Genomic DNA, 27,284 nt, shown 5'->3' with positions numbered 1-27,284 from the left:
TTCTTTGCAAATCCCTTAGAAAATTATTTATAAAAATTAACTTCTCTTGCAGGGGGGCTCATTGAAAAGAAGAATTACATGACAGATAAAACACTTTATCACCAGTGAAAGACTAGACAATGTACTTCGAGAAATTGGGAAGAGTGGAGAAACAATGAATATTAAGTGCCCAAGAAACTAAAGCTGCTGACTAAATTGAAACCGCGTATCCTGAGGGGGCAAGGTTTCCAAATTGCTAATTACTACCTCTGAACCTCTGAAAGGGGGCTGTTTCTGATATGTTTGCTTGTGAAAGGCTGCTGCTTAATGAAGCAGTGGCTGAAGGTTTTTTCCCCCCTTCATATTCCCACTCTCCGGTTCTCTGTGGTCTCCCCGGACAGCCTCCCAGGCCAGAACAATGGCGGACTCTCGAGCCCCGGCTGTCCCACAGGCCCGGTGAGAGGAGGCCGGGGGCTGGGTACTGAGGGGAGCCGTTCAGCATGCTGAAATATGGAGGCGACAGATAAGGTGGCAGCAGCACAGAGAGGCCTGGCTCCCATGGGCCCAAGGGTAAATTTGCAGTTATTAAGAGGAAGATGAGAGAGATTAAATGGCTTTTGTACTCATTTTCACAGACTTTCCTTTTTTATTATTTGGTCTGCCTTCATCTGAGAGATGAAAGAAGTGGTAAATGACTTTTTTTCTCTCCCCCTTCTCTTTATTCAACCACACACCAGTGTTGAGACAACCCTTCATTATTGGGAGTTTGTCACACATCATAAAACACTTATTAGGTCAGTATTGTTTTAAAAGGCTGTGGACGTGACAGCATTAGTATAGTGTGCGCTACAAGTTACAACTGATCACAATTGGGATATGGATTTGCATTTTTGTTTAAAGAAAATGAACAAAATGTTACTATTATCTTTATAATAGTCTATCTATATCCCCCATTATGGACAAGATGACTTTTTGATAAGCTTGTTGACACTATAATTACTTTTTGTTTTATTCTTGTTTTCTATTTGTAATATTTGTAGCATGTAAAATGTTATCGCTCAACATAAAAATAATAATGGTTGATTGATGCATGCCATTTGCTCTGAGTCTATCACATTTTGTTATTATTTTTCAGTTGAAAATGCAAAAAAAGAGAACTAGATGTGTTAGTGTGTATAGACTTAGAAGCTTACTAACAAGCTAAACCTTTGATGGGATATCTTTCTGTAGCCATACCTGCCAACACTCTTTTTTTCAACCCATCTCCTTCTTGGCTCCTGATTTGAAATGTTTCCTGAATTTCTCCTTATTTTTGGGCATTTCAACACTAACCCTAACCATTTCTGAACTTCTGAAGGTTTGGAAAGCCTCATGGAAGTATCAAATGCCCTATTAAAATGCACCAGAAAACAGGAAATTAGAGGCTTTCCACCTCGGAGGAAAGCCTGGTCTGTGTTAATGAATCACTGTGTGAACCGGTCTGGATAAACGGATGGTAATTTTCGTCATGTTGTAGTCACTGATTTGTAGTCATCAGGCAAGAAACCGGAATAAGAACTACACAAAATAATTCCCTATACGATCATAATTTTAGGTCCTACCCAATACTTCTAATTCCGGCTTGTGGTTTCCATGTTGTGGTTTGTGGTTTCCATGTTGTAGTCACTGATTTGTAGTCCTCAGTCAGGAAACCACAAGCCGGAATTAGAAGTATTGGTATAGGACCTAAAATTATGATCGTAGGGAATTATTGTGTAGTTCTTATTCCGGTTTCTTGCCTGATGACTACAAATCAGTGACTACAACATGGCGTAAATTTCCATCCGCTCCCGACCGGATCATAAACCTGAAAAGGAATGCTATTGATTGATTGATTTTACATATAGGTGCCAGGATGTCCCTTTAGTGCCCACTGCCCACCCTATGGTGCTGGTATCTGGAGAACTCGCCAGTTTACCAACTCGCCGCGATTTAGTGCATTTTTGTTTTACTTCACCTTCATTTTAATTTGCGTTGAATTGAGAGAGAGAAAAGATAGTTGTTTAGAGTTAACATTAGAGAAAGTGGGAATGCTAAAAGTTTAAACATCAAAGTACTGTCCGAAATCCGAAACAATGTAATTCATTAGTAAACAATTCCTGAAATGGTAGGCCTACTTATCATTGGTATTCACATACTCACCTTTTTTATCATCATCTAGCTGACCATTTAATTGCACAAAATAGGCTCCTACTTGGCCTCACCCCCCGAACCCACCTCACCCCTGCCCACTTTGACAGGCTGGAATGGCTTAGGGTCGACGACAGAGTACAGCATCTTGCAATGGGTCTGGTCCACACGATTCGATACACCACCAAGATACCCATGTACCTATAGATACTTCCTTAATGTTAACGAAGTCCACACCCACAACACCAGAGGAAGTGCAACTAACCATGTACAACCCAGATTCGGCACAAACAAGGGACTAAATTATTTTCGCTCCTATGCCACCAAAATGTGGAACGCCCTACCAACAGTCATTAAGACATGCAAATCCCTTGACTCCTTCAAAACCGCTCTCAAAGGGCACCTATGGACGGCTGCAATTCGAAACTGGCCCACGTAAAATCTGAATCCTCCCCCACCGCCCACCCCTTTTTTCCCTCACTGTATATGTTTATTTTCCCTTCTTACCTCCCTTATGATGAATTCCTGTTCTGTTCTTTATAGTAGAATAGAAGTGTCTATTTGTACGTCTCTAAATGTTTTGATGAATTGAACAAGGTGGACCCTCTTGTAAACAATTAAGTGTAACGCTTAATTGGGTCGTCCACTCACAGTTAACAGTCTTTGTATTGAGTTTGTGCTTGAAATGTACTGTAATTCTGCAAACTGTTTAATATATGTTAATATATATATATCAATCAATCAATCAATAATTTCATCACTTTGGAAATAAACTATAACATCGTGAGTTTTCGCCGCGACGACTTGGTAAACTGGCGAGTTCTCCGGTATTCATGGTGCTCACCTATCCATTGATTCATCTGTCGCTGGCAGGTTGTTGGAGTTAAAGAAAAGAAAAGTGACCGGATATGACTTCATCGGATTGACAGCAGTAAAGGCGGAAGTGCGACTCGTCACAGCAGCTGTGAAAACAAAACAAGCTGGATGTTGATCTGCGCTGCTGGTGAGTGGAAACACAACAACAACAACAACAACCACACATCGCTTTACTGTTACGTAACATTATGATCGCTCGTACGCGACACCGTTATCACGTCAAAACGCGGTGTAATAACGCACAACAACAACCTCTGTGAAGTGTTACTGCAGGAGAAATGTAAATGCGACTGTTATAATTATGTCTCCTTGTCTCCCCGTGCTTGCTTGGTTGGTGTTATTATGTAACAAAGGATGCGGCAGACGGACAGCGACAGCTATTATTAATTTGATCGCGTTGTAGTGTGTGGATGAGGATCACTCGTCGTCGCATAATTATGTGTCGTGAGTCGTGAGTCGTTCAGCGTAAATACACTCAAAACGAAGACGTGCAGCGTTTATGCACGTCGTATTTAACGAAGCTTTGTTGATCATTGTGCCAGAACATATCGTAGCCATATAGTCCTAGTTCTATGCTATGTCTGCTTCTCCTGCAGGCGCCAGGCAGCTATCCATCTTGTTTACATGTCAGCAGCATTCTGTGTGTGTGTGGGCTGCTGGTTATGTCATTGTTGGTGTCATTGTCATCGTATGTCAGCTAGTGGCTATAGTGCCACAAGCAAACCAGCAATCTTCTTGAATTTGATAGGATAGGACCAACTTTAATCTAGGTCTGGGCATAGATAGATATTATATCTAATCAATATCATGATATGAGACTAGATGGCGTCTAGTCTAGGGCTTTGTATATCGTATAGTTATGTCGTTTTTTTTCTTTTGTTTTTTGTGATCAAATTTGCTCAGCAATTTGTTTTACAGTGTAAGGCTAAGGCCGGAACATGTGCACGCATACATCCACAATCACCCGATTTGTTATATTGTAATATTTAATTTATTTGTTATGTTTTCCTGGTTTAAAAGGCTGCATTACAGTAGTGAACTTACTGACTGTTCTAGCTGTTTATTATTTGCCTTTATTCACTTATTAGTTATTATATTTATCTCATTGTGTAAATATTTTGTGAAAGCATCCACAATATCGACAATGAGGTATTTGGTCAAATAAACATCGTGATATTTGCTTAGCCCTAGCAGATTAGAAGATATTTGTTCGTTTTATTTCTTGTTGTTCCCATCAGTCACATACATAATTGTGCCTCTAGCTTGCTACTTAAACCCTCAATTCATGAGTTTCAAATGATGTCCTGATCTACACCAACACAGGCGTTTCAATTTGTCTGAACAGTCTGATTGGCATAGTTTGGTCCCCAACATGGCAGGAGTAGGACTATATTTGAAACTCATAAATACTTAGTAAACTGTTGGTCTATGGCTCTATGCTACACCAAATCTACCCGAAAATACATGTCACTTGTTCGGCTTGTAGTACGGCTATTTTGGGGGTGGATTTTACCCCCGGAGTTGGGTTTACTTTAAAGTGGCTAGTTGTGTGATTTCCCCCATGCACAGCACCATGATGGATGAGCTTGTGCAGGACCTGGTGTCAGCCCTGGAACAGACCTCAGAGCAGGCCAAACTGGGGGAGCTCTGGGAGGAGATGGTGCTGAGCCCGTTGCAGCAACGGAGGCAAATCCGCCGCCGCCGAGGCCGCAAGCGTCGCTGTGACACCTCGTTCCATCATGGCCTGGAGCAAGGACGCTGCCTGAGCGAGGCCTCGGAGTCCAGCTTCGACGAGGTCAACGCTAAAGACCGCAGGGAGTACGGCGGCACCCTGGCCCCGTCGACCGTCACCGCCTCCGCCGCCAACTTCAGCGATTCCGACGACATGATCGTGACCGGCGGCCGGTGGCCCTCCTTCTCCGGCGGCTCCGCGGGGCCCAAGCAGCACTCCTGGCCGGAGTCGGACTCCTTCACCGAGAACACCCCGGGAAGGCCACTGCGTAGGCGCCGCAAGGTCAAACGCATGACCTCGGATGTGACGGTCAGGCTGCGGCAGCAGTTAACGGTCTCTGGAGCGGATGGCGAGCAGGACAAGGAGTCCACGAAGCAACGGCTGTCGCGGTTGAAGAAAGGGTCGTCCGGTCACTGGGTGGGAGTAGTGGACAGACAGCCTGATGGAGCTGGGCTGATGGCAAAGGAGTGCTGCTGGAAGGATAAGATCTCACTGGAGGCCAAGGAACAGCGAGATGCCTCCGATGAGAACATGTCTGAAGGGTAAGGCTAACTTAACCTTTTATTGACCATATTCACACTGCTGACATTTTGCTTACTGATAGTACTGTATGCAGGAGCAACATTGCCACTGTGTGAATATGGTGGTGAATTTAGTGCATTTCTATCACCAAGTTAGGTCTATATACAGTACGTATACACTAGTATCATGGTACATTTAGGAAAATGTGGAAAACTTTGCACATTTCCTGTTTTACCGTAACAGCCTACTGCCTACTGTACAGTACACTAAGAATGTGATTCAAGATCATACAGCTAGGCAGAGCGTTGAAAACTATTTTTGTATGATGTGCGATAAATATTTCTGTTTTCAAACTAATGGCTACGTTCCTTTGGCAATGTAGCAACAAAACAAAGTTTAACCTTGCCATTGTTTTTAGAGACAGAATTAATGTCGGGCTCGAAGTTGTGCACAAAATCCTAAAAGCCCATTTACCCTTTAAATGGAAAGTTACTAAGGCAGTTAAACCCATGATATAAAAGTCACGGGCATAACTACTATCAGACAGAACCAATTAAACAAGGCGACATTTAAGATGATCTACGCTGCCTGTCTTCATCTAGCTAGTTGTCAATATTCACTGTGTCCTCATCTAAACCAAAAAAAGAAAAAAGTATCACAATCATGCCTCTCCACTTTAAAGTATTGAGTTGACATTAAAAATGAATGATATGCTCCCTTCATCCTCATCTTCTGTGGTTGAAATGATCACCAGGGAGGGATCTTTCATAGTCTTGCCTCGGGGCAGGAGCCAGCTCATTATACTCTCTCCAGAAATATTGTCACAAATAAATAAGTGACTAGGTGTGGTATTGATTGTTTTTTAAATTAATTCATTTTTTTGGGGGGGAGGGGAATCACTCAGGTAATTAAAGCTCTGCCTGTCCCAGCAGTGCACCCTCTTTTTTTTTTCTTCTTTTTTTTAAAGATTTATTTTTGGCATTTCTTTGCTTTATTTTAGATAGCAGTGTAGAGGTAACAAACCAAGGGCAGAGAGAGAGAGGGGAAACATGAGAGACAAGACTGTGGTCGGTTTAAAACCCTGGACCCACCAGGCACCCTTTGCGTGTAATTCTACTTGGTTAATTGCTGCAACTGACGAAGGTGAAACGGATATGATGGTGTTAACGGCGATGTAAGTGGTATTATGGTTTCTTAATAAGTGTTAAAATAGCACTATATTCCAATAGCAATTTCTATAAAATGTTGCTTCAGTAACAGTGGTCTCCCCACCTCTCCAGCTTTTCAGTAAACAGAAAAATCATTTCCAGGTCAGGATGGCGATTATATCCAATCAGGAGAGAGACCTCATACAGGATAAACAAGTGAAATTGGAAGTGATGAAAAGATCAAAAGTAGCAGAAATCTATTTTTATTTTATTCTTTACAAAAACATATCACTTACATCCCCTTTAGCATTATGATGGTGTTAATTAATATTACAATAGAGAAGATGGGCTGAAGCGTACGTGGTTCATACTGATTCATGACTGATCTGACTAATGGCAGATCTTTGTGTCCGATTCTGATCACGATTTTGGAGACATAGCCCACTTATTTCTGATGTTTTGACTGGTACTTTCTCAAAAATAACTAAATCAATTTTAATCAATTTGAAAAACACATTTGATTAAAGTGTTTCAATGATATATATATATATATATATAATACTCAGAAATAGCTGATGTACAAGCTCACAATGTGTGCTATTTATTTTTAAATATATTTTCTCCTACTTTTGAAAATCTTGGCCAAAATAGGGACACCAGGTTGAAAGTGGTAAACAGAAGCAAAAAGGTCAAATAATGGCCGATAGGCCCTACTATATGGGGCAAAACCGACATAATGGTCTGTCTCTATTGCTGTATGTGGTTACACAACGCAGGGCTGTTGGTGTGAGCTAGTAGTGTGGTCGGTTGCTCCTGCCAGCGCTCCTCCACTGGGTATTCCCCCTTTTGATGATCTCATTATCCGCCGACCCATATATATAAATAAAAAAACTGTCTGAAGAGAAGACGTGTGTGGTAACCAATAATGTGGTAGACAGAGGGCTTTACATCTTCTGGTTTAATTTGTGCTGACCTCCGTTGGCCTCTTAACGGTACTTGTTTTCTTACTTTATGGAAAAATCAATAGCCGTTGTGACAGAAAACAGCTCCGGAGAAGAAATAAATGGGAACACTGTGGCACGCTGTCAATCATTTCTCGCTCGCGCCATACAACACTCTTGATTGCTGCACGGTAGACTGCCACCCGCGGTACTGAGGGCCCAACAATCCAATGGCCAAATCCTGATGGGGGGCCAAAGGATATGGAGGAATGGTGGCAGTGATGAGCATTTGACAGCGGTACAACAACAGTATTTAGACCCAGAGAGTCACACAACAACCGTTGATGTTTATTATGAACCATTCTGATCGGCTTTCGGCTCCATTTATTCAGTTAACCTTTCTTTGTGCATGATGCGTCTGGTCTTGTAAAGACCTTTACACTTCATCGCACGGCGGTGATACGTGCCAAAATTAGGCGATGTGTACAAGCTCGATATACGATGAGTTGTTATTGTAGATCAGCTATTTTCATTTGCTTATACTGTAAATTAAGCAAATGTCCCGTCCCTCAAGGTCATTCCCTATGTGCACACGGAGCTTTAGCCTTTAGCCACCCAAGTGCATTATGGGGGAGCAGATGTTGGCAGCTCCAGCTGGGGTCCACACCCTTGATTAGACCTGCCCTGGACCGGTCTGCTGGCAGGGAGCCCACCTGGCGTCCAGGCTGGCCCAGCCAGCAGGCCTCACCTGTGGGGAGACGCTCTCCCCGGCACAGCCTCTGTCCTCAGATGGGTGGCGGTGCTTACTGGAAATGTTCTCGACGGCGGACCGCAGCCGCTTAAAACAAAAGCAATGTCATTGTACATGCTTTTCTCACACGCCAAGCTCCATCACTCTGTAATTTGTATTTTCTTTTTAACTCTTGAATAGTTTTTTGGTAAAGCTGTGTGCTCCATTTGCCGAAGTTCATTTTCATAAATCTCTGAGACTAATCCAATTACTGCAGCTCAGGGAGGGTGGGATAACCTTATAATCAGACGCCCATGGAAGAGGGCATGGATTTGGGTTGGGGTGGCTTGTTTGAAGAGCCCACAGATCCATTGTTATCAGTGCTTTGCCCCCCCTACACCCCACCCTCCCAGCCCCTCGTCTCCTGATTTTTCTTTATTCCTCTGCAGAATGAGCCTGGGCTCAATAAATGGTTGCTGGCCCATAATCTCTGTGCAAACTGGTCTGCCTCTCCCAGGAGCTGGGGATTATATCCTAATGATTAGTGCTCATCTGGCTACTATGTTTTTGCTTCACCTCTCTGGCTTGTATTGAGACAACGGGGCTGTGTGGGGAATCGATTCGTTCAGCCTCAAAACACTGGAATGCACTTCTTATTTCTGCCCTTGTCTCTGTTGCACCATGGACTTGTGGCGTATTAGCTAATTAAGACTTAGTTGTTATTATGGCGCCTAATGCTCAATAAGTTAGTTGCCTTGTTTATTTTTCTACGGGGGTGGGGGGGTGAGAGTGTTTTGGCATGCGTTTTAATTACTGTATATGCGTACACAAACACGACCAGCCATGCCCACATGCTTATGTCTGTACAAGCAACAAAAGCCAACTTCCACGTGTCAACTTTACTTGACAAAGGTCATTGTAGAAGAAAGAGAAGAGGTGTTTCTGTTGGTCCCAAGAAAAATGGCTACATCAATTATTCATGGCATTAATTAGGCAGTACTTAATGGAAACGGTCTCACGTCGGCCTTGGGCTGCTCCAAGCGACATCACATTACACCTTTAATACGGATAAATACTTAATAGGCGGCTCTAATTAATTGTTTATACCTGTGATTCCTTTTCAAACTTTGCACAAAATCCCTTCTATAAGAAGCAAACACATTTTTCAACGGAGCAAATGGTGGAATGACAAGTTGTTAATCATTGTAGCGTTGTTTTGACGGGGTCTCAGATTTCAGAAGTCAACGCCTTATTGAAACGATAGCATAGGGTGACTTGGTTAGCTTTTATTACCACCACAGTGGCACGCACGCACGCACACGCACACACACACACACACACACACACACACACACACACACACACACACACACACACACACACACACACACACACACACACACACACACACACAGAGATTGTTTTTTTACAGTTACATTAGCACTCTGGAATTGGCTGTGCACTTGTGCGAGAGTGAGAGAGACAGTATCAGGAAGTGTTTTTTATTTATGTTTTATTCCATGCACATCTCTTGTAAATCTCTTGTGTAGTGTAGTTAGAATGTTCATTGCTCAACTTCACCAAACCGAGTATGCTGGTATGCACTAGTATGCAGCCAACACTATTTTACAGAAATGGTGATTTCATCAACAAACCGATTTGAATTTCCTTAGTCGAGGACAGCGGTAGAAAGGTTGTGGAATGAGCAGACAATCAAAAGGTCCATTAAAGTTATTCTTACAGAGCGTGCGTGTGGTTGTGTCTGTCCTCTGCTGATGTTGCGCAGGGAGCTGTGTGCTCCAGATGTTGACCCATGTGTCCAGGGATTTGGCACAGCTGAGCAGGGGCCTGGGGAATGGGAGTCTGGAGAGAGAGAGAGAGAGGGGGGGGGGGGGGGGGTGGTCCAGGACCGCTTGGCTCGACCAGACGTCTTCCGAGGTTCCCCAGAGAGGCCTGGTCCCTCTCACATCTGCTCGTAGGGTGTGTGAGGGGAGATGATGCCGTACCATCTGGCTGGAGAGGAGACACACGGCCTGGATGGCCGCTAGTCTCACGCCGTCGTCATCGAGGCACGCCTCCGCAATATGGCAAAACACCATATCAGCGTGTCTCTGACCCCGCCAGCCGCTCCCGTGCCGTAGACCAAGGTCAGCGCTGATCCACAGCAAAGCAAAATGCAAGGCAGTCAAGAGCGTTGAGGCTCTCCCAGCGGCAAACACGCTCCTGAAGGACTTAGAAATAATGGCTGCTTGCTGTTGCCTGAGCTTGCAGGCTTTTCTGTGAAAGGATTGGTAATGTCTGAAGTTCGCTGCCTGCACTGATGACGTTCCAACATGGATTTAAACAAGAACATCATTTCATAAGTTAGAAGTTAGAAGTGTGTGTACTTGCAAAAGTCTATGTACTGTATAGTACATGCAATTTCTTTCTTTCGTTTTGATTACAAAATGTCATTAACCCTGACATCCCTATTCGAGGCTTTATGTGTGTGTGTGTGTGTATTTTATATATATATATATATATATATATATATATATATATATATATATATATCCATCCCAAATTTAAACATATTATGTTGTAGATACAGTAAGACTTGTGGTTAAAAACAGAGAAACAGCCACTATCAACATCAGCGTCTCTATGACCTTGGAGTGTCTGGAACCCCAGTTCAAGGTGTGACAGAAGCAGCGAGACCCAGCAGGCCTGTCCGGGAGGTGAAGGGGGGGGGGCTGCCCTGGGGGTGTACTGTGGAGAGGGGCAGCCATGGAGCAACCCAGGCAGCAGCAGCAGCAGATGCTATAGCCTAGAGCCCGACCGATGCCACATTTTTTTGGGCCGATCCCGATTTTGGAGAGTCCTCGACCACAGACTGACAGATATTTGTTAACCCATTTTGACCTGAGATCAGATTCTAAAAATGTCTTCTACATCCTGACAGTTTCTATGTTTCTATGTCAGTGGTTCTTCAATTTTTCAAAAATAGCAGATCTACAAGCTCGTAGCTACTACCCGTAGCTACTACTACTAATAATAATACATTAGCGCAAATAATTATATTAACCTTAATTAAGTCACCCTATTAAAAAAAAAAAAAAAAAAAGTACATGCCCAAAACAGGCATGCCAGATTGAAAGTGGCAGCATATTTGCCGATACCGATATAATCCAAAATGTCAAGTAATGGCCGATATATGGCCAAACCGATATATGGGTCTGTCTCTACTTTATCCAGTGGTGTGTGTGTGTGTGTGTGTGTGTGTGTGTGTGTTGGTCTCCTCTGTGTGTGTGTGTGTGTGTGTGTGGTGTGTGTGGTGGGGGCTCCTCTCCTGTCATCCTCCACAACGCAGGCCAGATTAGATTGGAGCTGACAGCAGAGGATATTCAATTAGATTGTGCATGTCACTCAGTGGCTTCCATCAGAGTCCTTCCCCGTGCCTTTGTGTGTTTGCCGTGGAAACGAGGCTGAGCTCTGTCTTTTTGTGTCATTTTGCATTTATGTCGACCTCTACCTCCGCTTGTATTCATTATTTGTCTTCTGGGATGTTTACATGGTCGAATGGCGGTGTTTCTGTGGGCTTGTGAAGTCTTGATTCGCATTGTTGACATTTCAAATGCACAACGTGTTGGCGTGACCCAAGAAACCACTTGGAAACCAAAACTGAGTTCTTTGCGAGTCCACGGACTCCACGCTATGTGGGGTCGAATGTGGGGGCCACCACTGGGCGCCAGTGGGGCCAATTGGAGAGAGAGGGAGAACAAGAAATAGGCATTTTGCACTAGGAGGGCCGCAGCCAGAGGCTATGGCTGTTTTAGTGAAGGGGTCCTTGGCATGGAAAGACTTGGGAACCTCTGACAGAGCAGTGGTTCTCAAAATGTGTGCCTTGGGATTTTGTGACAATATATTCGACTGTTCTTTTTATTTAATATTTAATATATCTGTAATTTGTGCCCAGGAAGAGTAGCTGCTGTCATCAAGCTAATGGGGATCTAATAAATAAATCTAAATCAAATCCACCCAATCCAATTATCCAATTATGGTGTCCAAAACCTGGTGTCCATATTTTGGTCATGTGATAAAGGGCATTATGGCATTATTATCTAGATTACTTTTTTCGCTACAGTATACAATACATGTGTTCCATGAGATTTTCACTTGGCCACTGGTGTGCCTTGGTCACAAACAGTTTGAAAACCACTAGCTTACATGTCTAGTAGTTATGATAGGATTCAATAATGATTAAATGATGATGTCTGTGTTTTTCCCTTACAGGGAAACTAGCAGTATATGCAGCAGTGATCCTGGCCTCTATACCACCGATGAGGGACGACAAGGTATTCACGTTGTCAACTTACATGACTTTGACATCACTTGTTGTTATTGTAAAGATTAAACTAGGATGACTAGATCGCTTACATTTCATGAGCTTTCATTAGTCAGGTTTCACCACCTGTTTGTGTGGACATGAAACCTTGTTTGTCAAAATAATAGTAATAAAAAAAATAATAAGGGTAATAATAACCTGTGTAATGAAGTTATGAGTTTTAGTCAGAATCTCTAATATAGAGAAATATTTATAAAGCCCAGATAGACGTGTGACCAATAGCATTGATCCATTGAAAAATAAATAAATGACTATGGGCGTACAAGGTTAACTTACCACCTGGCATTGACTATATGATTATCCTTTCTAGTTTCTACATTCTACATTCAAGCTTAGATTTTTATTTTGAGGAAATATTTGTAAAATCACAGACTAACTCCTTGCATGTGCAAACATGCAAAAGGAATTTAGATTCTGAAGGTTCCGTTGTATAATGTATTTGTAACTCTGAGAATGCAGAAATGTACATGAAATGAACACAGGAGATTTTAACGACGTATACTGCCAGAAAGGTGAGTGTACGTATATCTAGGTTTCAGGGATGCCGTGGCGACAGAGAGCGGTTTTGGTACAACCATGGCGTGGGTGGACGGTTGCTGGGCATCCAGGCGACTCTAATAAGACGTTGTCATGTGGTGTTAATGAGCGGCGAAGCCTTTGCTAATCTCATTAGGTATTGGAGGGGGCCTGGCGGCCTCTTGATTTAACAGTTGTCACTACACCTTGACTGAGAGAGGCATGGTTCCTTTATGTGCTCAGCTGACTGACAGCTCTGCTCTGCAGCGTGTCGGGGGAGGAGGAGGAGGAGAGGCCTTCCGTATAGACTCATAGTACAGCGTTCAAACATCTGCCTTCTGCACTGCTAATGTGGTAATGGGTGGATATACTACTGGGATATGGACAAACATCCAATGTCATAATGTCATAATGTCATAATGTTATCGATATTGTAATGACTGTGACGATTGTATCGTACGGTGACTGTAATATGTGACTATCGTTTCTTTCATTTTTTTTAAAATAGCGGAAATATATCAACAGTAAAGCTCACAACGTCTCACAATCCAACATGTGAGCTTGTAGATCGGATTTATACATAAAAATAAATATGGCTTAAGAGACTTTAAGCCATATCACAAAATTCCGATATCACAATTCCCTAGACTACATCTAGTCTCATATCATATAACCTTGTTATTGCTTAGCCTTACTAGAAGATGTCCCCCCCCCTCTCTCTCTCTCTCTCTCTACAGGTGATGATGAGCAGAGCGACTGGTTCTTTGAGGGGGACTGTGGGGGGGTTAAGGGGGTCCCTGGTCTCCTGACCAGCTGGGACTCAGACAGCCAACTTTCCCTGGAGGACAAACGTCCGTCGCCCACCTTCCTGCAGCCTGCACGTCCCTCTCAGAGAGGTGATGAGTTACTTTACGTTCTGCGCAAAACTCTCATTGACTTGTTTTTCATCACAGGAAACCTAAGTGAGTGTGTGTGTGTGTGTGTGTGTGTGTGTGTGTGTGTATGCATGTATGTGTGCGTGTTCTTTCATAGGGTATCATGCTCGCCTGAACCGTCTACCTGGTGTCGCTGCACGCTGTGTCAGAAAAGGCAGACAAAGGCTTCCCAGCAAGGTTTATAATAATAATAACGTTTACACCAGTTTATCATACGTAATCAATAGCTTGTATTGTATAAGTATTAGGTTGTATAATGTAACTCTGCATTTTGTTTTTGAACAGGACAACAGTATGCCAGTGTTTGTGGAGAGATTGAAGCGTTTCTCTCAAGATCCTTACCAGAGAGAGTAAGATGCCTTTTTTTATTCAGATTGCTTTTGTTCGAGCGTTCGGGTGACACAGGGGTAAAAGTATCTGCCCACCACTGCAGGGTCTAGGTGTTCAGATCCACCATGGTGCATCGGGATTGGCCAAGGCTGCGTTCGAATTCATTCCCTATGCCCCATATAGTGCACTACTTTGGGGTTCCGCCATTTTGTTATAGTGTCCGAATATGTAGTGAGCATTTTTGCACCCTAATGTAGTGGACTGAAGTATCCCACAATGCACCGGGAATTGTAGGGACCATCCGATGGTCACTACAAAAACACAGCGAAGCAAATCTGCCCCATAATGCATTGCACAAGCTCGCTCTTGAGCGCACATGCACGCGTTTGCGCACGTGCGCTGCTTCTGCATGCATGCGCTCATTGCGCTCCAACTCAGAAGAGGGAGGCAGAAGTTGAACCAGTGAAAGAAATAAACACAAATGTACTTTTTAAACGTTCATTTTCCCCTCTCTTTTCTTCCCTGGCGGATCTCGAAGCTACAGATCTCGAGACAAATGATCTGTGCATTTATTTGCAATTGTTTTATATTATTTATAATAAAATATTGTAGTGATGATAATGTCAGTCTTGCTTGGAGGGATGGTGGATCTGGGAAAATGTGAAAGATATTCACAGGAAAATAAATTCTGAGCTTTACTTCCTTGGCCTACTGGCAGCATGCAGGAGGAATTTGGCACTGTTCGGTACGGCAGATTAGTCGCAGACCAGACAGTCACACAGAGTCACAGACACTAATCTCTCAAGAACAGATTCCGTGCTGCGCTATTGAATTTTAATCTGTCAGCAGGGCCATTCAGAACGTGTAGACATTGTTTATAGTGGGAATGAAAACACAGGCACACCACAGGAAGTGGAGGGCTGAGGGCGGCCAACATCCTGTTATACACATTCTCTTGAGGTCTGCCCCCAGAGGGCAAGTTCAAAGGAAACAAACAGCAGAGGGTGCTATTTGTTATTTTTTGCACAGACACACACAGACCCTCTTCTAGATGGCTGGGCCACAAGGTGCCACTGCGTCACAATAATCCACTCTGGTGAAGCATGGAGTCATTGGAGGATATGATCACACTTGTCCATCTGTTTCCATCATCATTTTGCATTCACTAATTCAGCTTTGATTATCTCCCCTGTAGCTTTTGGCTGCCTGCTATTGGAAAACGAGACCGAAGCCAGGTATTTTACAATGCCATTATTTTTCTCACTTTTGTTTATCTTATTTGGAGTATTTATGCATTTTTTATTTTTGTTTTACCACAGTTTGTTCAGATTCTACATTTGAAATTGGAAAGAGTCAAAATGTAAGAAATCACAATGAAATATTCATACACTTGTTATTATTATCCCCCCAGCACAACCCTTTGTGTGCATTGCCTGTGTATCCTATTGACATGGTGCCAGAGAGCTCCCACCGCAAATGTTCCTCCACTGTCTGTAAAAACAGGTAGGACGACGTGTATGATGAAGTAGACACTTAAAGCCTCCCCACTGGAGACTTTATTGAATCTTTTCCATTAAAGCTCAATATGTTGATGGACTAATCTGTTTTCAACATACTTGAATTGGTTTACTGTAGGTTACTTTTTAACCAGTGTCACCTCTAGTATGGTTTGTTCCTCAGAGACTGTGTGTGCGTTTGTGTGCGTGTGTGTGTGTGTGTGTGTGTGTGTGTGTGTGTGTGTGTGTGTGTGTGTGTGTGTGTGTGTGTGTGTGTGTGTGTGTGTGTGTGCGCGTGTGTGCGTGTGCGTGCGTGCCCGTCTGTGTGTGTGTGCTGCATGCATGGATTGTGATGAATGACCTAACTTTGCAAGCTCCTGTGAATCTCACAGGTTCTGCTGAAAGACAGCCCCAGGCTGTATTGTTTTAGTGTCCCTAGTATACTGAGCATGTCATAATACACTCAAATAGCTGATCTACAAGCTCACAATGCATCACAGTGTGATTTGACGAGAACTTCGTAGATCAGCTATGTTCGTTATTGATGTGCAACAAAGTAACTAGGGATTATGAGGCTGTAAAGTACATTGGAAGCTGTCCTAAAGACCTACTCCAGCAAACATGCTGTATCTCTCTATTCTAAGCTTTGACCTTAGATCTGATATATAATGACCACTAAATGTCATGATGCAAATCACAGATAGTTCGCATGTGAAACAGAAGGATAAGAGGATGGTGCATGGACCTGTGCTTGGTCACTCATAGTGAAGGGTCCGTTTATTTTTTCGTCCCTGTCTGAGGATAATTAGCTTTCAAAGCAGGTTTGAAAACAAGTGAAAATATTGATGAGGGGGATTTCAAACTTGTTTACTTGCTGTGAGTCCTTCTGCCGCGAGCAAAAAGAAACCGAGAGATGCGCGCATACGATAAGCATACATAACACAATGAGCAAACATTAACACAAACCGCAATCCTGGCTTACACTTTTCTAGCCAGCAGCAGTTGTTACTAACGCTTGAAATTGGCACTTCTCAAGGTCATCTTTAACAAATAGAAAAAACACTGTGTGAACAAAAACATTGTTGTAATGCAGATTCAAATCCCAACGTTTGTGGAACTGCTGGGGGAAAAAATACATGGGGGGAAAAAAAGGTTAATCCGGAAGATGTTTGTCAAAGCCTTGCATTGCTTCAAGTTGGTGGATCTGCATGTGGAACTTTAGAGGACCTGAGGAGTCCTGCCATCTCCAGGCCACGGCATTGCATTGTTTCCACCGTGTCTATTTATGATGCATTCTTAATTTAGTTTGAAGCACACTTCTCTCTCTCTCTCTCTCTCTCTCTTGGGTTGTTTCACAGAGCTTGCCATCATTCCTTGAAGAGGGGCAAATACACGACTGCTATGAAAAGCCTCCCCTGACTGAGGCCTTTCTCTTCTAAACTGTCCCTTTCTTCTCCACCTGAAAGGTTCCTTCAGATTCCACTTAGAGGCATTGTGAATACTAATTTCTCTCTATTAAACATCCCCTCATATCCCTGCCATGCTCTCATTTGAATGGTAGACTCGGGGGAGGACTCTTAATTCCTTTATAGCAGGATTCAAGACCCTTCACTTCAAAAAGTATAAATCATACTCCCAAATGAACGACGGAGACTGAGAGACAGAAGCGGGTGGGGGAGGGGGACGGGGGGGGGACGGGGCAGCTTCAGATGTGTCCCGTTGGACAGCTCATGCTGAATCCATCTCCCCAAGCTGCTCAAATCCATTCTCCAGTGAGATGGAGTCTGCTTCCGTACGACCCAGCCCTGCATGCACTGTACCGACTGACTGACTGCACCCCTTTACTGCCTGTATCCACTCTTAAGGATGCATGTAGGTTTAACACTCCTGCACATACTTTGCAGTATATATATACATATTATGTACAGTATACAGTTCCTAAGAATTGATTATTTCTCGTATGGCGACAGTTCTCAGATAAAAAGCTGACAGTAATTGTTTGGACGGTGCCGTGCTCATAGCGCGACTTTAAAATGGCCACTATTGACTTCACTATATTTTCATTTCGTTTGACCAACATATTCACATGATCGATTCCCTCCACGGAGCTCCCCATACATCTGACTTTTCTTTATTTTCAAACACCCTTGAGAGAAAAGTGTTTTTCTCAGTGGGTAAAGTGTAAACATTAATCTTGTATCTTGGCCAGGTTTGAAATGATACTGTATTAATAAAAGCTGTCATCTCCTGCTGGGACTTGACAGCAACAATCAGAGCTTTGATGTTCAGCGATAAAGGCTGCGTGGGGTTGTGTGCTATTTATCCTTGTATTGGCGCGTTGAATAGGCGCCATGCTTTGTGGGATTTGGTTGTAATGCTCAGGGGCTGGTGGCCATGTTAAAATGCTTAGCTGCCTCCTACCTGAGACGGCCACCAGCAGCTTTTATCTATTGACTTATTTATTTTCTAAATGACATTTGCACCGCGAGATAAATCATAGTCTTACGCCACTGCCTTCCCAGTTTTCATTTTAATTGTGAGATCTCGGTGTCAGCAGTTAGTATATTGGTGTGAGTGGCCTATTGATTATTGATTTGGGGCTATTGATCACGCTCCCAGGGGACCCTAATCCTTTCTGATTCATTTGAATACCTCTATTAATCTTGAGATCCTGCTCACACCTGAAGCGCCATGTACCCTAATGAAAATAGATGGCCATTTTGTATCCGCAGCTTCTCGCTCCCTTTCTGATTTATTATTTTTAATTGATATATCTGCTTTTGGATGTGGACGCCTGAATTACAATTGACCCTGTGTCACCGCTCCCTTTATTCTGCACCCTCTAAGGAACTGCACTGCATTTAGAAGTGTCTCTTATGACCTGGAAAAATCTATCCTGGAGACATTTTTCCTCAATGTCCTTGCGTCATTGATGGAATTTAGTTGTTGTTGTTGTTGTGGTCAGCCATCTTTATTGGATTTGCGAGGCTCTGCCTCCATTCCTCACCGCTGCGTTGTCAGTCAAAACATTTCTCCCCCCCCCCTCCCTCCTATTCTGTTTGAACATTTTTCAGTAAAACAACATTTGACCAGCATCTGTCTTCCACCATGAAATGCCAGATGTCGAATAGCGTTTCTGCTTTTCTTTTCTTTCCCTTTTCCATTTAAACAAGTCCTTTTTCAGACTTGCACCGAGCCGACTAACCATGCTAATAAAACCCTCTGGGTTCTGGTGTGAGATGAATGGTGGTGTTTTGCCTTGTTTAATGAGCCAGCTGATGGTATTCTAATGTTTGATTAGCATGGTGCTGAGTGTCTCAGTGGGCGCCCGGCGGCCCCCTGAGTGCAGCGGTAGCAGGGGAGGGGTCCCCGCGCCTCCCTCCAAAGCCACAGAGAGGGGGCCCCCACAGTACCTGGGTCTCACTGTAATGAGGGACTGAGATGGAGGGATGGACCTCCGCGCATTAAGACCAAATGCATCAGGGTATTACTTTTAATACCGCGGGCGTGCCTTGTGAAATAATGCGACGTTTAAGACGCGGATCGATTTTGGAATTAAAAAGTTAGTTTGCAAAGATTTACTGCGGGGAGTTCAATGCCTGAGCTCTTTATCAGGGGCGCAAATGGCTGGTTATGTGCTGTCCGACAGGGGTACGATTGAGGGATCGATAGACGCGTGATTTACTAACTGGAGTACAGGTAATCAATAAGTATAAAAGTAAATGAAATATGCATTACTGGGATTTTATTAGAGAGGGGTAGAGCAGGGAGAGAATAACGGTCAAGCCATTTATTTTTATATCTATTGATTATACAACATAGAGACTTCGCTCAAAGCGTGCCCCGCGCGGCACCCAGCGCCCACCCTATAGTGTCTCGCACCCCCCCCCCCCCCCCCCCCCTCAGCGTGATTTATGGGTGTTGAGGTCATGGAACACGTACGCCTGTTTAAAGGCTGCCCTGACAGGGTCCTATCTTAGCACATGCCTGTTAGGGGTGCTGAGGTTTATGTAGCCTGCAGTCCTCCCCTGAGCCACTGTGCTTAACAAGGATCCCCTCTGTTACGGCCCCAACGTTATTTTGTCACTGTGTCAAGAAGTCTCCCTTTTTTTTCTTTTTTTTCATTACAGGTCAGATTCTTTACTGTGGTGTTTTCAAATAGCACCGCGTGTTCTTTGAATTGGCACTTGGTTGCAGGCAGTGTTGCGACCATGAAATGCCACATATGCTGGAGGTATGCTGCTCCATTCTCTTGCTTTATTACCGGGTTGTTGTTACTTTTGCAGCCCACCCATGCGCTTATTTAAACCCTCAGATTACACAGTAAAATGCTCAGTGGTAATTCGTTGCAGAGAGTGTAAATATGGAACCAAATGCACCCCATGAGGGTAATTCTTTTTTTTCTCTTTTTTTTTACACAAGATATATAGCCTACTAGCCTACTATCAGACTAGATATCATTTGGGATATTGTAATATTGTTGTCATACGTCATTACTAATGATAATTGATTGAAAAACAATCTCATAGTGTAAATACATTATTTTGTGAAAGCACCACCAATATTCTTCCCCATGCACAGATAAAAAAAATATTGTGGTATTTGATTTTGTCCATATCGCTCAGTCCTACCTTAGTCTTATCTATCTCTCTCTCTCTCTCTCTCTCACGCACGCATGCACGTACATGTGCACACCCACGTGCATGTGCACACCCACGTGCGCGCGCTCTCGCACGCACGCACGCACACTGTACATACACACAAAACAATGTCAACCCATCATGTTACCCACTCCCAGCCCCAGCGATGGTAAGGACCTTGACCTTAAGTTTACATCTCAGTAATCAGGCAGTGACAGTCCATGGGGAGCTCTTCCTATTTCGGGGCGTCTGACATATGGTTGGAGGAGATATAGAGCAGGTGTAATTTGTTTATGTGAACTCTGCAGTGACTCAGGCACATGAACCCTGCAACACCTGTACCCCCCCCCCCCCCCTCCCCCCCTCGTCCTAACGTACCGTTTGTGTTTGTGTTGTGGAAAAGAGCGGATGCGTAAAGGCGTGAACTAAAAATCACTATATCAAAGGGTAAAAATTACATCTTAAAGATGGAGTACCGTGATCTTTCTGTTTTGTATGCGTCTATGGAGTTAAGATTACTCTAGTAGACCCCCAGGTGTGGTTAGAATATTCAAAAATGTCTTCCCTGTGTTTGTTTTTGAAAGCTCAAAGCCTTTGAGTCGAGGCCCAATCGAAAATACACCATTTTTGTGACATCATTCATAACAACACACAGCTGTGGGCGAGGCTTAAAGGGACACTTCACCCTTTTTGCAAAAAAATATATGTTAATGACGTTTAGAAGCTTTCGATCACTTTCCTGGGGGTATTTATGTGTGTAATATGTGGTTTTAGATATTTTAGATTGTAGCAGTGAGCCTGTTGTCTCTGATGTCATGGACACTGGTCTCACTACCTTCCCGGACTACAATTCCCATAATTATTTGGTGCACTGCTCCTCCTCGTGGATAGGGCGAGAGCTGTCTTACTGAGACAACATGTAGTCCAGGAAGGAAGTGAGCCCAGTGTCCATGACATCAGAGACAACAGGCTCACTGCTACAATCTAAAATATCTAAAACCACATATTACACACATAAAGACCCCCAGGAAAGTGTTCTAAAGCGTCTAAACGTCATTAACATATATTCTTTTGCAAAAAGGGTGAAATGTCCCTTTAAGTTCAGGTGGTTGGTGCTAAGGTGAAAACCAGGTACACTTAATGAACTGGTGGGTGTGGCCATCATTTTTTGAAAACAATCTTCCTCCTAGTATAATCATAATACCTGATCATGTTTTAGGGGGGAAAGAAATCACGGCACAAATATCCATGGGGTAACTGTAAACTAACTATGATCTAGGTCTAGGGAGTAGGACGTTTTAGCTTGACACATTTCCTGTTCCACCCCTTAAATCGGTCAAATTAATTGATTGATTACTTTTTTTAGACAGAATTGTAAACCGCACAGTCAGACATTTTGAGCTAAAAAGACAACACAAAAAAGTTCTGGGGACTTCAGTGTTTTGCTGCGTATATGTATGTATTATGTGTCTGTTGTGGCGTTCTCATGAGTCTTAATTTGCTTCTGTCTGTCTGTCTGCTTGCCTCCGTCCCACAGACAGACTAATGTCCATCTGGGACTGCTGTGTACCGGAGACGTGAAGAGAAGGAAGAAGACTTCTGCCGTGCCGCTCTCAACATCAGGTAATAACCTCCACAGGCCTGATGAGGATGCCCCTCTGGCCTCCTGGACCCTTATTGGAGCGCTTGCTTTATTAGTCAAATTACAGAGACATGGTGCACATGGTCCAAAGTGCGCCACACACACATGACCCCAGTGTGTTTCCAAAGCTACATTTTGCATTAGAAAATGGGGGACAGTTTTGGAATATTGTTCTCTAACCCGTTATCCTAAAAAAACTAAAATCTGCATCACGTTCCGTATGTAAGGTTGTACTGTAAGCGTCGGGTTGTGTGGTGGTGTTTGGGATAGTATAGTGTGTGAACCTGTTTAACAGCAGAGGGGAGTCTATACCATCAGGCTTGTTAGCCATGTTATATTGGGTGCAGGGTGCAGAGAGCTATCCTCCCATGTGTAGAACAGTAAAACAGAAGTGTGACGGGTAGCGGGCCCCTTGTTGGAGGGGGGGGGTGGCACAGAGCAGCAGCCGTTCCGCCCGTTCGGACCGGTTGAGCTGCCTTTTTTCATTAGACTGATGGCCCGGAGGGTCTTGTGTCTTTGGCGGATTGAAATCTGAATTGGTTCGTCCACCTCTTCTTCTTCTCCCGCGTCTCCCGCTCGGCACTCGCCGTTCTTGAAGCCGCCGTTTGTCATTTAAATAACAAATGCTGGTGGTTCCCTGATTTAGTGAGGGGTGCAGGCCCCTGATGTATATTAATATCGCCGCACACAGTGCACTGTACCGGGCTCCATCATTCATTTGGATAAAAGAGGTGGAATTTAAAAACAGCCAATGCTTTACTGGGATACAGATTGCATCCATTTATTGCACTGAGTGATGGAATGGCCGGCAACTCTGTCCTTCACCTCCCCGGAGCTGAGCCACCACCCATAAAACTAAAAAAAGATTCACCCCTGCCCCTTAAAGACCCCTCATATTCACCGTTGCAGAATCACGAATAGGGGTATCCCTCAATTTCCTCCTGGGTGGGGCGGGGGCCATGCAACTTCCACGCTCCGCTGCCTGCCAGGGTGAGCGAATAATACACAAGTGGGGGAAATCTCAAACATGATAGATGATGATTTCTTTTCCCGCTAATTACGTCAGTCAGCTGTGTGTTCGATGTAAACAAAAACAGAAGCACGAATCAGATGACAGATTACATTCAATTATACGAATGAACAGTTTAAAAACAATTATTTGTTTGAACAATTTTCCGGCTTTTTCTTTTGGAGGTGATGAATTGTGTCAGTACCCCCGTAATCCTCAAATATCCTTAAAAGAAGGATATTTGAGGGTATAGCGTCTCTGTCATTTCAGAGTGTGTTTTCCTGCATCTTGAGTCTGCTGCCCCCTGTCCACAGTGATTTATCATGCATCCCCTGTCGCCCAATGTCAGTTTCTGCGGCTGCAACTGCTCTGTATAAATCTTTACCTTGGCGGGCTGCTCCACCGCGCCTCTGCTCGGTAATCTCACCGCTGCCAGAAGATGCGCATTCCTTCTGACAAGCTCTCACAGTTTATGTGTGCCCGGTTCTTCTTTTTTTTGGAGGTGGAGGTGGGGGGTGGGGGGTGGTTGTTGCCGTTCTCACCAGAACAGTCATCGTAGTGAATGTTTATAGCTGTAAATTGTTAAACATTCCCTGGGGAAAATGGAACAGAATAGGTTTCTGGTGAACACCTTGTTTGCACGGAAAGGTGTATTCTCTCTGCGTTTCATGAGCATAGACCATCTCTCGGTTAGTGAACGTTCGTGACCGCGAGGCGCAACTGTGTGAGTTGGCCGGAGGGCGTGAGGTTGTTGTACTTTTTGGGCGGGTCTACAAGCAGATCTACAAGCTCGTAGCGCGCCACCGAGTGGCGCGCTACGAGCTTGTAGGTCTGCTATTTTTGAAAAATCGAAGAACGACTGACATAGAAACATAGCTTTTTCAGAAAACTGTCAGGATGTAGAAGACATTTTTAGAATCTGATCTCGGGTCAAAACGGGTTAAGCCTGATTTACTAGGTATCTCATGCCAAAAATAGGCAACCTACAAGCTTTCCGAGTTGCGGACGGTTGCGACACATTTTGATCCTGTAGATATGCTGTTTCTGGCGTGGGACACTGTCGTACTACTAAAGTATATACATTAGGCACCAGCCGTTTGATTTGAAACTCTGTAATCAGGAGTGAGAATGGTCTGTGACTGGAGGTGTCTCCCAGGATCCCGGAGGGAATTGCTGCAGAGACGGAAGCGCAGCTGTTGCGTTGAATTCTTTCTTTAGCCTTTTAGCACTTTACCGCACAGTGTCGGAGCTGGCTGTGAAAATACCCCCCAACACAACTTCTCAAGAGAGGTATCCGTTTGGATTAGCTGACCGTTCCACTTCTCAGTCTTAAATTGGCCATTCTCTGTGCTTTTCACCAACACCATCAGTCCAACTACAGCTGTAGACAACCATTCCTTACAAGCACATCAAGCTTTTGTTGTATATTGTCACGTATTTTATGAAGTGAAGCTTGAAGTCCCGTTTTGTCGTTCAAGTTGGATCCATTGTGGCTGCAAAGATACTGGAATAAAAAAAAAAAAGTTTACTATTAGGTTATATATAATATATTATTAGACTAGAAAATAAAAATATCAATATAAATCCACACTGGATTTTTGGGTCCGAGTCTGAGAGATTTATTTGTCAGGGAAAGACGCAGACTGAGTACAATCCAGATAGAATGTAACTGCTTTGGCTCGTTTCACATGCAGACTCATTAACCCATTCTGAACGGGAACCCATTTTGGTGTTGGCATCATGTTATGCTTTAGCTATTGAAAAACAGCAGATCTACAAGCTCGTAGCGCGCCACCGAGTGGCGCGCTATGAGCTTGTAGGTCTGCTATTTTTGAAAAATCGAAGAACGACTGACATTTTTCAGAATCTGATCTCAGGTCAGAATGGGTTCATCAGACCAGTTGTGTGTCCAGTGGAAACCTCGCATGAATCTGATCTCAGGTCAGAATGGGTTAATGAATGCTATTCTACCTCCTCTTCTGTCTCATGTAATGCCCTTCATCTTCATCATCTAGAAAGGGATGAAGGTGATGAACTCAGACTCGCCTGGTTCATGTTGTGGTGTGTGTAACCGTGTATAGCAGGCCTCGGACAACTGAGTTTTTTCTTTGCAATTAAAAATATGTTCTTTCCTGGTCACGGGCACATGTTGCAAGGTGAAATCATTGGAATGCAATGTCTCCTGGCCTGCCTAAGCATGCGGTCAGTAGTGGAAAGTAACTAAGTACATTTACTTAACTACTGTACTCAAGTACATGTTTTAGGTATTTGTACTTCACTTGAGTATTTCCAGTATGTCCAGTACTTTTACCTCTAGTCTAGTCCACTACATCTCAGAGGCAAATATTGTACTTTTACTCTACTACAATGATTTGAAAACTTTAGTAACTATAGTTACTTTTTTGATTATTGTTACAAATTATACAGTAACCACTTCAGCACTATATACATTTCACAAGTTGTGAGCTTGCTATTTTCAAAATATTTTTTATACATTTGCAATCTTGACATGGGACATTCTGCATATTGAGTACTTTATACTTTTTGTATTTGAATTACATTTGATACCAATACTTTTTGTACTTTTACTCAAGAGTTTTACTTGTAATGGAGTAGTTCTACATTGCAGTATTGATACTTTTACTTTTAGTAAAACATTTGAGTACTTTTTGAGTGATGCCCCAGGTCGCTGTCCGAGGTGCTGAAAACTAGTTTTGGTTAGTTTTTTTCTTAATTTTTATCCCACGATGTTGCAACCAATTTTTTCACCCAGTGTCAATTATCTAATGTAATCCTGGGCGCTACACTTCCTCTGCCAACCTGGGGGTTGCATGAAGAATCCAAGCCGCTTCTTTTCACCTGACAGGGGAGAGTTTCCCCGGCCGGACGTAGCGTGTGGAAAGAACACGTTATTCCGACCAGTTCCTTTCCCCTCCATCAGGCGCCCCGGCTGGCCAGGGGGAGGTTGTTTAGAGACCAGGATTACTGCATGTTTTTGTGAGGGTACCTACCTACCCTAGGGGACACTGGGAGAACATGCAAACTCCTTTACTTGATAATACTTGATAAATCCTTTTTATCAATAAAAAAGCAATACTTTAACTTGTGAAACCATCTTCTACAGCTTAGAGTTTGGTTTTGAGTAGTGGGATAGTGAAATACGCAAGACAACCATCTTATCCCTCTGACCAGTGTAACCATGGTGGCTCACATAATGGCTCAATAATCCCAGGTTCGATTACCAGCTCAAAAAGAGGCGTAGAAATGTTACCCGCACACTGCACTGTAAAACCTCCAGTGTTCATTTAAATGCAACCTAATGGACGTTTACCTGTCTTTTGGAAGGAAGCACAACGGAGGAACCGTGCGTGTGCATGTGTGTGCGCGTGCGTCCGTGCGCTGCGGTCCGGTCCTCAGTCAGTCGGGGTCCCCAACGCCACCGCCGCTGGTCCGTGTGGCTCTCTGTCTCCATGTAGCGGAGCAGGACAGCTACGTGACGGATCACCTGCGTCGGAGGCCCCGCGTGTCGCTGCCCGGCGGTCCGGCCCCCTCTCATTAATGCCCAGGCTGGCGCGAGGCCCGCATGGCAGCACAAGACAAATAACGCCAGCACTCAGCCATCACTTCTGCTGACAGAAATGCAGCCCACCGCACTATTTCGCCCTCTCAGGCTCCACACTGCGCCCCTCTGGTGTCCTTCACAATCCCACCTCCTCTCTCTCTCTCTGCCTTGGCTGCTGCTCCACCAAAACTTTGGTGGTGGCATTGGTTTTCTGTTTGCTAAAACGTACAAGTGTGCCCACACAGTGTGTGGCGTGCAGTGCACTGGGTGGGCATTAGGCACCCACCGCTTGAAACCACGGCCTCGTTTTGTGCGTTTTATACTGCTGTTTATCTGAACCGAACCGTGCCGCTAGTGACTAGTTCTTTTACAGTTTAGTTTCTTTGTGGAGCTTTTTATTTAGCAGGCGCTGCAGTGCTATCACCAAACTACAGTACACAGTTAGGGAGGGAGAGAGAGGGAGAAGGAGAGGGGGAGAGAGAGAGAGAGAGAGAGAGAGAGAGAGAGAGAGAGAGAGAGAGAGAGAGAGAGAGAGAGAGAGAGAGACTAATCATTAAAAGGCTATTCAGCCTTGTTCATTTAAGTGTGGGAGTCAGTGGGGCCATTACTGTCAATGTGTAATTAGCAGATTAATAAACAGGGGGAAGGGGAGGGCTCCAGGAAGGCCTGTAAT

The 27,284-nt window shown here is 43.9% G+C and overlaps 1 protein-coding gene across 2 annotated transcripts in view; it reads left to right on the top strand.

Annotated features, from left to right (window-relative positions):
• The first annotated feature begins 3,049 nt into the window (after positions 1-3,049).
• Positions 3,050-27,284, top strand: part of LOC308329502 (G patch domain-containing protein 2-like) — a 28,288-nt gene continuing 4,053 nt past the window's right edge. Inside the window, exons 1-9 of one of the 2 annotated variants that reach the window (XM_080783829.1) lie at positions 3,050-3,151; positions 4,594-5,298; positions 12,370-12,431; positions 13,735-13,893; positions 14,030-14,109; positions 14,218-14,282; positions 15,458-15,497; positions 15,674-15,765; positions 21,936-22,021. In XM_080783829.1, the coding sequence (XP_080639955.1) occupies positions 4,598-5,298; positions 12,370-12,431; positions 13,735-13,893; positions 14,030-14,109; positions 14,218-14,282; positions 15,458-15,497; positions 15,674-15,765; positions 21,936-22,021 (1,285 nt within the window). In that variant the 5' untranslated portion in view covers positions 3,050-3,151; positions 4,594-4,597. Of the gene's footprint in view, positions 3,152-3,211; positions 3,305-4,593; positions 5,299-12,369; positions 12,432-13,734; positions 13,894-14,029; positions 14,110-14,217; positions 14,283-15,457; positions 15,498-15,673; positions 15,766-21,935; positions 22,022-27,284 lie in introns of those variants that run through there. The other variant, XM_080783830.1, reaches the window with a different exon arrangement.

This window comes from Protomyctophum bolini (assembly GCF_963924005.1).
Source record: "Protomyctophum bolini genome assembly, chromosome: 15".
Lineage (NCBI taxonomy): Eukaryota > Metazoa > Chordata > Actinopteri > Myctophiformes > Myctophidae > Protomyctophum > Protomyctophum bolini.
The sequence above is the reverse complement of the archived record's forward strand: the minus strand, read 5'-3'. Positions and strand labels throughout refer to the sequence as shown.